The sequence below is a fragment of the Thunnus albacares genome, chromosome 20, assembly GCF_914725855.1.
Source record: "Thunnus albacares chromosome 20, fThuAlb1.1, whole genome shotgun sequence".
NCBI lineage: Eukaryota > Metazoa > Chordata > Actinopteri > Scombriformes > Scombridae > Thunnus > Thunnus albacares.
The window spans coordinates 11,003,412-11,017,678 of record NC_058125.1 but is presented as its reverse complement, the minus strand read 5'-3'; the positions used below and the strand labels follow the sequence as shown (position 1 = coordinate 11,017,678).

The window sequence follows — 14,267 nt, the reverse complement described above, 5'->3', positions numbered from 1 at the left end:
TGCCGCCCACATGAACACTAACAGGTTCCATTTCATCGTTGGTATGTTCTGACCCTCGTGCTCTGCTCCCTGCACGCCAGTCTCTTTATTATGCTTCAGATTAACATAAAAAGAGCCTTTGTTGTGGTATTACTTATAATGAACTATTGTGCACAGGACCATTCTGGCCTTGTGTTATTTTTGTAGTATTCATTTTGGTGCTTTGGAGGATCAGTGAGCCATCCAAACAGTCTTATTCAATTTTATATTTGTGCATGTGTATTGGGAGTGGGCTTGATTGTGCAGCAGTGCGTACAATGTGCTAATGTGCCAGTGCTTATAATTAGCACAGAGATGTGAAAGGCTACTAGCAGCCCATAGTTTTCTTTTCATCAGTATCATATTGTCTGTTTGACAATTGTTGCTATTTAAACCACTCATCTCCTTTTGTCTTGTGTAACCCTAAAACTAACACAATCATCACATGGTTAGGATTTTACCATATGCCTGTGTGTTAGTAGCTTTGTCTTGTTTACAGTGTGTGGGTTTGTGTGTGTGTGTGTGTGTGTGTGTGCACGCTTGTCAGTAACAGACCAGACGTGCGTAGGGGGGTGGGGGGGTCTGTGCCAGTAGTAAGTGCAAAGCCGCAGTGGAGCCCATCCCCTGCTTCCTCCCTGAGACGCCTTACTTGTAGCGAGGAGAGGAGCCGCAGCCCCTGGCCACTCCTTCCCCTTTTGCAATTGGAAGAGAGAGGCCACCTCCCTCCCCTGCCTCATTGGTATGCAGGCGATGCAGTGTGTGTATGAGGAGAGGGAAGAGAGAGAGAGAGAGAGGTAGCAGTCAGTGCAATGGGATAGAGGAGAGCGAGGAGGAGGAGGAGGAGAGTGAATGAGAGCTGCTGGATCTGCCTTGCCTGCGTGCCTGCTTGTCGTCTGCTGAAGCTGGGTTTACCGCCGCGCCACGCTGCACTGGCACAGAGCAGAGTCACGGCCCATTTGCACACCGTCCGCACACTCAGCACCAACACGGAGCCACACAGCACCGGTTCTTACTCCAGCGAGTACCACCAGCAAGGAAAACCCAGGACCGAGCTGACCAGGTTTTCTCCATCATCAAGGGGTACGCAGCAGCAACGAAGGGGCCTGACGCTACAATTTAGGCACCAGCTGCTACCTCAACCAAATCCCCCTCCACCTTATCCCATCCTTACCAACACCACCACCACTCCTCTCTTGCTCCTCCCTATGCCCTTGTCCTCGGCGGCTCCTCTCACCTCCCTGGCCAGTATATGGATAGAAGCTCCCTGTTTCAGCTCATACAAGAGCAGGTAAGCGAGCGAGCAGCGGCAGAGGTTTCTATGGTTACGGGCTCCTGGCCACCACACCGTCTATCCAGGGATTGAGACGTGGAGGCTGGGTTGAGAGCTGATGTTAGGACTGATAGCAGGGGCTGTTTGCACGGACAGAATGAGAGTGTGAGACAACACAACGGATGCGAGCATCATGGAGCCATGTGGGCCCCCGAGAGTGTGAGGTCAGATCATGAGCCCCAGCAGGAGGGGGGCCATCGTGTCATGGTTTATGGAAGGGAGAAATGGAGGGAGGACGGGAGGGAGGGAGGTGCACCCAAATGAACGGATGGATGTATAGATGGATTGATTATTGTGTTCTCTATTTGGAGAACGAGGCAAAAATCACAAGATAATGGTCAATTAACAAAGAGTTGTCATATAGCTGCTGCAGGAGCATTTGCAGCAGTCATACTGTACGTGCATGGATGTGTTTGTCTGTACCTGTAAATGTTATTCCTTGTGATTTTCCTCATCTTTTCTGCGTTTACCACATGCCCAGTCTTATCATCATAGGGTCACAAGAACAAAAGATTGCAAGATTATTCAGCTTTTCATTTCCAAGGGTCAGGTGATGAGGCACGTGAAGTCCAAGGATAGAAGCTGCTATTTGGTTTTAAACTTTTTCTTCTTTTACAGTCCAGCTGTTGAAGATGATTGCTTAGAAAAAACACAATGTTGGTGGCCATATTTAGGCTAGTGAAAAATGTTCCTCTTGACATCTGGTTCTCTAGCCAAACTGCTGTTTTTACCGTCCAATCAGATCTATGTTTGAATTTAGCTTTGGTCTACCATCTCCAAAATTAACACACTAAAATGGATTTGAAGGTAGATTCTACCCAGAAAGCATGTGTATATTTGGCTAGTGCGTCCTGAAGACATATGTGATATCATGTCTGGTATTTAACTCTAGGATGTCTAATGCGTCTTCTGTTTTTGATGGCCTATTGGGATTTGGGCTGATTGACAGACAGACTGGGCAATCATTTTGTCTAAGAGGGAGAGATTGATTATCTGCTGCAGGGTTTGGGGGGTTACGAGTGGCCCATCAGCAACACATTGATCAACAGACTCGAGAAGCCTCAGGGAGTCTGTGTGCGTCTGTGTGTGCACAGTTGCATTTTTATGAATGTGTGTGTGTTTTTATAACAAGTGGAGGAAGCCCGTGTGGGTTGAGTGAATTCCAGTGTGGTGAGAAGATGCTCTGTGGCCACACTGGTGAGTCATTTACTGTATAAGCACTTCAGTCATAACAACTACCTAGTGATACCTCAACAATACATATTCCTTCATGGACACATTTTAATGCAGAATCAAAGAGGCTGACTCATCTATGTCAATATCCATTTTCGATGTAGCAGGTCCTTCGGCTGGAGATGAAGCCAATATTTCCACACTGTAAACGGCTGGTTGTTTTATTGATCATGGGGTTTACTCTGCTTGTGTCAGTATGTTCATATAGACAGTCTGCAAGGCCACAGTTGAGCAGACTGCAGTCCTATTAAGCTAGAGTCTAGACCAAATCACTCACACCGGCTGACGACTCGCTTTTTCCACCTTTGAGTCTCCATGCGGCGGCCTTTGATTTGGAAAAGGTCTCTCTAATTAAATTAGAATGAAGTGAAATCTGCCAACACCTCTTGGACTAGGAACAGGCCAGCTTGTTTTCAACAAAGCCTGCTGCCTGCCTAAACACTGGCCACTTTTTTCTCATCTTTATCCAGGAAAATGTTTTGCAGAGCATGTCTGATTCAGGTTTTTTTCAGCACTGCCCTGCCTCAGATTTATATTGTCACATGCATGTGAGGCTTCCCACAACAACCACAGTGTCCCTCCAGCCTCTAAGTAAACCCACAAGAGCAGCTGGAGGTCAAGTGCTTTGCTTAAGGGCATCTCAGGTGCAGTAAAGGAAGGGGATTACTCATTCACTTTAATTGTTTTCAGTTGTCTAGTGTTTTGAACCTGCAACCTTGCATTTTTTTTAACATTAAGATTTAAGTTACCGCTGGCCCACTAACCAGTATATCTAAACTTGAATGCTTTTGGGGATTACTGGAGTTCTATAAAATCAGCATGAGGTGTTTTGCCCCAAAAAAGACTGAGCATACCTAGTTTGTGTGAGTTCTGCAGGTCTAAAGGAGAAGGGATATTGCAGCCACATGAAAATGCTGCAGGGGGAGAGAAAGAAAAAGCAACAGTGGCAACATGAGTGAGTTTATTAGTCTTTGACTGCAGGAGGTTGCAATGCTGAGCTCAGGCTATTTCTAGCCCAGCTCACACATATGCTCATGATCAGAGCACGCACACACACAGAGACGCAGTTTCTCTGATAGTCTTTCTGTTGCAGTGCCACTGATAAGGCAACTTGATGGTCGGCAGCACTCAGCCACTAAAGTACGCTATCATTAGTCTGTGAATATCTCCCCGTTTACCATTCAGTTCTTATCTGACTTATTTATATCTCTCCCATAAGGACCTGGGGTTCTGAATACTATTTTGACATATTTATGTCAAGCAGAAAGAATAAGGCTCTTACACGCTGTCCCCTTTCATCATTCTCTGATGCTAATTTGCATTGAGCTGTATTTGAAAAATGCCTCTGGCTGTTTGTGCTGTGTTTAAACACCAGGAAATGTGGTTAGATGATTGTTTGTGTCAAAGAAAATTCCTTGGATGTCTCTCTTCAGCAGTCTCCACTTGAGGAGAGAGTGGTTTAGATCTTACGGCAGTTCAACCATGGTGAAGCCTAAGTGTAATGATGGTAACAGCAGGGCAGAACATGCATTGTAATAATTACATAGTCAGTGGCCCAGTTGTTGGTGAACACCCGTGAGTCCTGTGGGCAGCAAAGACAATTCAAAGGGTTTTTTATCTGATGCCATGCAAATATGCTCTGCCCTGTAAATGCCACTGCCCTCTGCAGATACACTGCCCTGTTAAAGCTTGACGGTCTTGTTCACAGAGTCGAACGTAGTATCTGTAGTATTGGGTCTGTGCCACCGGGTTAGCACTGAGACTGGGAACAATACCAGCGCTCGTGCTGCATTCCCATTTTATTTACTAAGTACAGTTTATTTAACTACGAGAATGTAACTGTCAACCGCTATTACTTTTGGCATCATAAGTTGTAGCTTCAGCCCACAAATGTTCAGTTTGTAGAAAATCTTTCATGTTGTTGTGGTATGTTGCATTGCTTTCTACTGTACTATGAAAGTAACTACCTTTCGATTGATTTGCCTAATTGTTTATGAATATTTTATTCGCCAAAATACTTCAATTTTGATTTAATTATATATCTTACCAGGTGGTAATTAATATTGAATTACATATAAACATGGATGCCTCAAGTCAGCTGGAGCCCTATTAGCACTATTCGAAAAAAAGTAAGTCGTAATTTAATTTGGGTAATCAAGTCTGTAGAAGGTAATAAGATTTAGGGACACTACTGACAATTAATCTGCCAATTATATTCTCGATTATAGTTAGGTTTATATAATGTCAGAAAATAATGAACAATGCCTTCAAATCGCTTGTTTTGTCGGATCAATGGCTCAATACCCACATAATTTCAATTTACTATCATAAGAAAACCGAAAGACTAATTGATCAATCAGCTGAGTTTCAGCTCTAATAAGATTACCTTTATTAGAAGAAAAACAAGAACAGCCTGATAAAACAAGTACAATTTTGCCATCTTGAATTGGCTGACAAAGTGAATGCATGAAAATTGTAACCATCTTCATCATCGCTACTTCCTGCCCAATGTGCAGCATTAGCTACAACTGTCCTAGCGCTCCATCCAGAGGGCCTTGTCATTAGCTGTGTGACAGCCCTCTGCATGTAGGATGAAAAACTGGCTGTGCTTCAGCTCACTGACTGTAAGTCTGTCATGGCTGTGGTTATGTGGTTTGCCCCCTGAGCAGCAGGGATAGTTTTTGAGTCCCTGTGGAACAGACTGATAAGTCAGTCGTGGGCTTGGGTCAGTCAGAGTCGCTGCACTGAAGGTAATAGAGGTCTCGGGGGTTAACACTGAGATCATTCCCCCGCAGTCAGCATTCCACTCCTCTTTGCATTCCTCCTCCTCCTCATACCCATGTATACATTTCCATCCAATGTCTTATCCATCTCCTCCCACTTGCTCCTGAGCCAGCCTAGTTAGGTCACTCTCTCTGGTTTAACACCTCCACCTTCATCCATAATCTCCCACCACGCTTCCCTTTACAACTAAACCCTGCCGTCCTCTTAGTACCACCTCATTCTTATTTCATTGGTCTCTTTCCATCTGTTTTCTCTTTTTCCTTTCCTTCACGGGCATCTGTATCCTTCCCTGCTTTCATCGTCTCTTTCTCTCCCCCCTTTTGTGTCTTTCCTTTGCCACTCGAACGCCAATATGTCGGGAAAAAAAGGGGGGGAAATGCAAGAAAGGGATGACACACAGGCGACTCGTAACCATGGCAACGCATGCAGCTTGTCAAAGTGTCGCCCTCACCAGTGTTGGATCGCTTCGATAACTGCTTCCCTCTGTGCTTTTTCCCTCCTCCTTTCAACCCTTTCTTCTCCCTCTCCCTCTCTCTCTCCATCTCTCTCACCCTCCCTCGTTCATGCGCGTCACCAGCCTGCCCAAGAAAAAAAAAAAACAGGCTCCTCTTGCCAACACTCATTCATCTCAGTGTACCTCATCACGCTAATTGATAACCCTAATTGGCTACAAGAGCCAATCCTCCACCTCCTTGTATCCTCGGCAGACAGTCTCCCCTGTGTAACGTTCTCCCTGAATAAGGTCAGACTATGAAGGGAATAGTATCTGTGCTCTATGACAGCTCAGCGTCAACACTTGGTTTGCGTAAATGTGCACAGCCATATACAGTGTGCTTCTGTGCCTGCGCTGTTGCTGCTGCTGTATGTGTAGTGATGTGCTGACATATGGAGGCTGACAGTAATCAGACGTCCCCAGTGTGGCTCTCTGTTCCCCCTGTCAGCCTGGGCTGAGCCAGGAGCACATTAGAATCTGATCTATCTCCCCTCTGTGGCAAGTGCATGCAGAGCACTGGAGTGTGTCACAGCCCTCTTATAGAATAGAGAAGAAGAGGACTCACTGCCAGACTGCTGGGCTCGGCAGACGCACAAAATAACAGACAGTGGCGTGGCATTTTTATTCTCTGTGTGTCTCCGTTTCATTTCTGTCTCCTCTCTGGTTTACTGGCTGTCTCTTTTCTTCTCGCCTCTTTCTGTACTCTTCTCATTCTTCCACTATTTCTTTAACTTCATCATTTTTCATTTTTTTCAATCCATCGACCACCCACCTTCTTCTCCCCTTTTGCACTTCATGCCTCTCTGCTGTCTTTTTTGCGCTTTCTTTCCTCCCTCTGTTCCCCACATGTCATCGTGGTGCCATACACATCACAAACACTGGCCACGTCTGTACCATTTTGCTCATCATGCCTCAAGGGAATAATGGGGCCGTGTTTTAGCGAACGTCCATGGAACACACAGTTAAGGGGATTATCTAAAAATAGACCTGGGCTTGTTTTCTTTCACGTCTTGGCTCATTTTCGTTCATGAATTTGGTTTTATGCGTGTGTTAGGCTGCTTTGAGATTGATGGCTATCAGGCTGAGCCAATCAAGAGCTGAGTGTTAAAGTGTGTGTGGGAAAATGACCAAGAGCCAGATAGTCACGCATTCTATGGATGTTGGCCTTCATGTGTAAACAGTCCCCACTTAAACTATGTGCATGACGTCAAGAGTGCTATCAGCAAATGCCTTGGAGACAACAATGATTGTGTGTATAGAACCGTGGTTGATATTTTATATACTGTAGGTAAGTTTTTACTACTACTGAGAGTTGTGTTACTGTACAGCATCATAACTAACAAAATCCAAACCATCAAGAGCAAAGTAGGTATTTGGAATGGATACAACAACAAACAACAGCTAATCCCATCACCAAAATCACTAACCTCTCGATATCCCAGGGAAAGTTCCCAGGTGCCTGGAAGTCTGCTATTGTTACTCCAATTTTCAAATCTGGCAATCCCCATTCTACCAGTAATTACAGGCCCATCAGCATCCTACCTATAATGTCTAAGGTTGCAGAGAAATGGGTAGCTGAACAAATCATACACCACCTGAATAACTCCTTTCCCCTACACCCAATGCAATTTGGCTTCAGAGCCAACCACTCAACAGAGACAGCCAATTGCTTCTTCTTAGAAAAAATCAAATCACTGTTGGATAAAGGTGGTGTTGTTGATGCTGTGTTTCTTGATCTCAGGAAAGCATTTTATACTGTGAATCACAGAGTTCTTCTAAGTTTGAATTTTTCTGTTCATGCCCTTAAATGAGTAGAATCATACTTCTCAAACCGATCTCAATCTATTCGAATACATAACCATTGATCAGATGCCCTTTGTTTGTCCACTTGTGTCCCACAAGGATCCATACTGGGCCCACTCTTATTTAGTTTATATATTAATGACTTGACATCTGTGTGTCCTGAGGTTGATATCCAAATGTATGCTGACAACACTGTATTGTATATACATGGTAGCATGAGTTGCTGCCAAACTCACAAACTCCAATGGTCAATGTTACAACATGGCTCAATCAGTGATGTCTGTAACTAAATGCGTCTAAAACTCTTGTCATATTCTTCACCAAGACATATGACACTACTGTAGAACCAGATGTTTTTGTATTGGGAGAAAAGTTACAGGTTGTAAAAGAATGAAAATACCTTGGAATTCTGATAGACTCCAACCTCAACTTCAGGGCACAGGTTAAAAAAAAGTCTGTAAATGGATCAAATTCAGATTCATAAGAAATTACATGACCATTGAAGTGGCAAGATATACATGCACTCAATGATTTTCTCTCACATGACTTACTGTTTGACAAGCTAGTCACAGGCTAATCACACCACATTGAAACCACTAGTCTTGTGTAAACAGACACTTAAAACTCTCGACAAAAAAAACAAATCATTTCCACCATTGTGTAATTTTAAGGAAATATAACCTCCTAAACTGGGAAAACTTGATTAAGCATGTAAATGCCTCCCCACTCAGAGATTTTGTTAGCATAAGAACAAACTCATATTGGATCACGAGAGGAGTTACAAGAGGGGACTGCATTATTCCACTTAGGAGAAGTGCCTTTAGTCAGTCTGCCTTTTCTGTCCGAGCCTCACAAGAGTGGAGCTCTATTCTAACACATATCAGAAAACTCAACACATACCAGTCATTTAGTTCTCATTTAAAACAATGGCTCATTGATTGTCAAATCTGTCGGCACAAAAAAACACTTCCTTTCTGCTGCTGCCAGAAACACTTCCAGTCTGTCTGTGAACTTGTCTCATGTTTCTCCAACTACTGTACTTGCATGTGTTGTCCATTGTGGTTTGTGTTTCTTGTGTAGCTCTCAGTATGATTCATGTGTTGTTTCGCATGTACTGTATGTGTTGCTTGCTTCATGATCAGTGGGCCTCTGTATCGCCTGTTTGATTCAACTGTTGATTAGATCAGCTCATAGGACTTGGTTTTACAGTCCCATGTTGTAATTGGCAATCAAAAAGCTTCACTGGGGTCATCAGGTGGACACCCTCCTTCCTTAGTGTTTCGTTGATAGGCCCACGCAGCAACAGAACTTCAGGTGGATCAATCGAGTCCAGGTTTCTTCTGTCAACGATTCAGTCCTTTTTATGTGGACTGTAAATCAGCAGCAACAGAACTTCTGGAGGATCAGTTGAGTCCAGGTTTCTTTTGCCAATGATTCAGTCCTCTTTAAGTAGACTGTAAATCATAACTAGTGGTAACCGAACTTCAGGAGAATTAATTGAGTCCAGGTTTCTTCTGTCAATGATTCAGTCCTGTTTATTCAGACTGTAAATCATAACCTGCATCAACAGGACCTCAGCAGGATCAGTCGAGTCCAAGTTTCTTCTGTCAATTATTCAGCCCTGTTTATGTGGACTGTAAATCATAACCAGCAGAGGAAAAATTGGTGGTAGCTGGTAATGGCAACTAATATCCTCACATTGCTCCCCATAAAAACGGATCAATTTGTCAGCTGTATGCGAATCCTCTTACCATCCTTTACCATTTCAGTTTCCCTTCTTGCAAAGTGACTGGGTTTGCAATACCATGAGGAGGCCATTTTCACCTGTACATGAATATGGGTCACTTCAATGTTGAGCTCATAGGACTTGGTTTTACAGTCCCATGTTGTAATTGGCAATCATTCCTTGAGTGGGGGTAGGGGTAAATGCTTCACTGGGTTCATCAGACGCCCTCCTTTTTTAGTGTTTTGTTGATAGGCCCACTTTACCTCCAAAGGGCTCAACAGTGACACCTGGCATCCTAGGTGCACTCCCCTCTGCTTTTATCCCTCCTGCTGGCTGATGATCATCTTGCCAACCAGTTCTTGTCCTTTCTTTTCAGCCAGAGCCACTTGCTGCTTCACTAGGCAGCCTCTGCAAGTGACTTGGTAGCCTTTCAGAGTGCCTGTCCTTCGACTCTCATCCCTTTCAGCATCCTGGTGGTTGACATGGCCACAAAACTCCTGCAGCAGACCTCCACAGGGAGTACCTGTGTTCTCCAGCCTTTTTGTTATGCTTCAGTTGCTAGATCGGAGTCCTTCAGCTTTTTGCGTTTGTATGCTTAACCAATTGCATCCTCCCATTACACCCTCAGTTCTATGATGAACAGGGCCTTTTGTGAGGCTGACCACAGGATCAGATCTGGCCTGAGACTGGATGTAATGATCTCTGGTGGAAAGGTGAGCTTCTGGTCTGTATAGACCTTCATCTTCTAATCCCATGCTGTATTCAGTAGGCTTGATTCTTTTTTTGCAGTTGACCTCTTTGTTACCTTTCCTGCTGGTACAAAGACCATAGTGTTTGAGAAGCCTGGGGTTGGGGGAGAGAGGGCATTGTTGTTAGTCCTCCTTTCTTCCAGCACCGGTGCCAGTTGCCGAAGGACCTGGTTGTGCCTCCAGGTGTAGCATCCTTGGGTGAGGCTGGTCTTGCAGCCAGTGAGTATGTGCCGTAGGGTTGCTGGTGTTTGGCAAAGGGGACATGATGGGTCTTCCCCAAGCCACTGATTCAGGTTCTTGGGACTTGGAAGAACATTGTAGATGGCTCTGATGATGAAGCTGAATCTTCCTTCTTCCATTTCCCAAAGATCCTTCCAGGCAAGCTTCCGGTGTTCAAGCCCTCTCCTCTGGGCTCTTCTTCTCTTCTGCTCTGTGCCATATGAGTCTACTTGTGCCTAGCCCAAAGCCGCCTCTTCCATACTGCACTTGGCCCACAATATCTCCATGCCTGAGAGTGGATTTCGCCTGTGGAACCGCCTCAGATGGGATCCACTTTTTGCCTGCTGCCACTCTGGGAGCTGCTACCTGTATTGTGGCGACCTGAGTTTCTATCAGGGTCATGTCCAGCCTTATCTTGGAGCATTTGAACTCTTCAATAAGGCTAGTGATCCAGAGCCCCGTTCCCATACAAGCCAATACTGCTGAAGCATCGCGGAGTCCAAGCCATTTCTTGGTGTATGTACTGATTGAATGTACTGTTCTCTCCAGTTTTTCGACTTGGGTGATGGGAACCTCATAGATCCTCAGAGGCCACATCAGACAGGGGAGCAATCCAAACTACAGGCACCAAAGTTTTAACTTACCTGGAAGTAGGATCTTGTCTATGTTAGCAAGGCCTTTGATGGTTTCTTCCTTCAGTACCACCGCCCTAAGCTCTTCACTTGCATCTCCGATACTCTTGGTATGGGTGTTCTGTCAATGTTGAACCTCTGGTCTTTGAGCTTGCCCTTGATTATAGAAATGGTCCTGGACTTGCTGGATTTAATCTTCATCCATTCCCATTTTATATTGGAATGAAGTTTTTCCAGGAGTCGCTTTGTACTTGTGATGGTTATGGTCAGAGTGGTCATGTCAACCATATAGGCGCGGATGGAAGGTAGTCGTTGTCCAGATAGCAGGCATTATCCTCCTACCACCCATTTGGATCCTCTGACAATCAGTTCCATGACCATGTAAAGGCTAGTGGGTAGATGGTGCATTCTGTCATTATTCCTCTTTCCAGGGATTGCCATGACGTGATGTACTCTGATGTTGTGAGGCAAAACTGCAGATCTTGAAAATAGATTCTGTTTGCAGGACGTTCATTCCCTCCCTCCCCTCCATTGAACCTTTCCTACATTGCTTCCTCAAGTCCCTTCTCTCCTTGACTAGGCGTTTGATTTCTTGTTGCCTTCTGGACTTGGGTGATGTTGTTTTATTCCTCCTTGGCTCTCTTGGGTCCCTTGGGACCCTTTCTACCCCATGTTCATAAATCAGATCGCTCATCCTCTCCAGCTTCTTCATTGCTTTTCCTTGAAGTCCTTCCAGGATCTTGCTCATATCTGCATTGACCATTTCCCACTCTTTTTTGCTGCAGGACTTTGGCCACTTCACATATGGCCTGTGTACTTGGATCTTCTTCTTCATCACGTGTTGTGTCTGGATTGGTTCCAGGTTCTCAGATGTTGTTGATGGCAACCAGCGTATTAGGCACATTACCACCACCTTCTGCTCCAGAGTGTGGACCAGAGATTAAATCCTACACATTAATCCTGTCTGTCTAATGAACTCAATGAAAACTCTACTGCTCCACCCACTTGGCAGGTTCATAGAAGTTTTGATGCTGAGCTGCTGAATCCAGTCTTCCTAAATTCTTCCTTCAGATATTGTCTTTCTTGATCATACTTAGCGCAATCTATGCTTGCATGCATAAAATATGTGCATATATCGGTATTGGCATCGGCAATCGGGCACAATGAGTTGGAAATATCGGCATATCGGATATCGGCAAAAAATCCAATATCGTGCATCCCTAATTGTGAGTTGTGTCCTGCTGCTGAGCTTCACTTGACTGACTTGACCCTTCTCTCAGGAGATACTGGTCAATGCAAGGTCCCAGTCTCAGGCATTTCATCCGGCCTTGGAGTATTTTTAGGTCTCAGATAGATGTTACCTTGGACCAGCCACAGCTACATGTTCGGAGCTCATGTCCAGCAGCTGTTGCTTTTGTGCCAATAGCTGCTGGACACAGCATTAATAACTGCTTAACACTGCGTTTTAATATTGTCCTGTTGTGTGCTTCATGTACTATATGCTTTTGTAGGCTACTGCCTGCATGTGTCAACTAAAGACTCTATTATGGACATTCTCACTGATACATGCAGCTGTTTCCTGACCCACTAATCTTCCCTGACCCTTGTCTGTCTGCTGCTTACTGATGTCCTGTGCATTTTCTTGCTCTCTTGCTGCTGCTGTTTTGCTTTGCCTGTTTGTCTTACTGCTTGTGTATGCTACTCTTGTTCTGTTGTTGTCTTGCCTGATGCTGTTGTCTGCTAGCTACCTGCCTGATGCTTGTGTGCTAGACTGTTGACTGATGTGTGGTGCTGTCTTTTTAAATTTTGACATTTCTTTTTCGCCCCTACCCTCTTCCCTTAAGAGGCGTTGCCTTTTGCCAAGCTGCCATTGTAAATAAGAATTTGTTCTTAATGACTTGCCTGGGTAAATAAAGGTTAAATAAATAAATAAATAAATAAACTAATATTTGCTTAATGCTGCTTAATGTTGTCCTGTTGCTTGCCTCATGTTTTATATGCTTCTTTAGATACTGCCTACTTGCTTTAATGTTTTCACATCATTTTAGCTGTATTAACATTAGCTTGCACCCTATTTCAATAATTGTGTTTTATCTTTACCTTTTTTTGTTTTGTTCTTTTACTTTTAGGGAGCCTATTGTAACATCTGGCCAGGGACTACAGATGAAAACTAGCCTTTTGGCTAATTTTGGCATATTTACAGCAATGTTCATTAATATGCACTGTCCCTGTAAAAGTCCTGAGTCAAGCATCATCAAAACTAGCCCATTAGTTCCTGCCTCCACTGCGTTCTCCCAGGTGAATAAACACATGTTCATGGGAGTAAAAAAAAGTAGATTAAATGGAATTAAAGGGATGCTTGTGTTCAGCTAAATGGCTGTAAAAACTCCTGGAAACAGTGTCGGGAGGGGGAAGTAAATCACATACAGTAAACATTTTGAGAAGAGGACACATGCACGTATGCACACACTCTCACACCAGTGGCTTCTCTGATTGATCTTCTTTGCTCCTTAGTTGAGCAGCAGAGCTTTAAGCTTTGAGCCTCCTGCAGTAGAGACCGACACGGCGCAGCAGAATTTAATGCCGCCCTCTTCATGCAGCCAGCGAAATGCCTTTGTCTAACCATGTCAGAGTAGGCCGGGTCCAGACTAAGGCAGCCTAGATGGGATTCTTCTCGTGGACTCATGACATGGGCAGCGATGATCCAGCACAAATGACTCCACACTGACGCAACATTTGAAAGCTCACTCCTCCCTGGGGCAACAAGAGGCTGTTGGTTTACTATCTGAAACCTAATGAGGCTGTGTTAGCATTCAGGAAACAGTAAAATGAGAAGCAGCAAGGGCTCTTCCCATGTGGTCTCTTTGTACTGCTCCGGTTTGTCCTCAGGCACATTTTCACAAACACAGTCAGATGCACTAAGGAGAGCTGGCATGAGAAATTAACGCTCCATTGGAGAGCAATTGAACTGCATTTAGGTAAGGGAAGAAAATCAAGTAATAAGTACGTGAGCCTGCTGCCCAAAAAAACCACATTACATAAACCAAGCATAGATGCACACCCTATATTTTATAAGCCATTTTTAACCAGGCGCTATTTTAGACAACTACACTCAGCTATTTTTATGACACTCTCTCGCTTAAATCAATTACGAGGAGCAGCGCTGGCATACAAGCATCAGCAGTAATAACCCATGGGGTTGTGGGTCTCAGTGAGTGAGTGGTGATTATAAAAAACACACTGACTGGGAGCAAATGTGACTGAGGACAGATTCACATAG

General features: G+C 44.4%; 1 protein-coding gene across 9 annotated transcripts in view; it reads left to right on the top strand.

Moving 5' to 3' along the window:
* Positions 1–14,267, top strand: part of rhbdl1 (rhomboid, veinlet-like 1 (Drosophila)) — a 60,357-nt gene that overhangs the window by 11,829 nt on the left and 34,261 nt on the right. Inside the window, exon 1 of one of the 9 annotated variants that reach the window (XM_044337007.1) lies at positions 783–1,306. The exons of 6 other annotated variants lie outside the window; for them this stretch is intronic. Coding sequence is in view for 1 of the 3 variants with exons in the window: in XM_044337002.1 (XP_044192937.1) it covers positions 1,268–1,306 (39 nt within the window). In the remaining 2 variants the exon portion in view is untranslated. Of the gene's footprint in view, positions 1–782; positions 1,307–13,137; positions 13,286–14,267 lie in introns of those variants that run through there. 2 more of the 9 variants (XM_044337002.1, XM_044337005.1) reach the window with 2 other exon arrangements.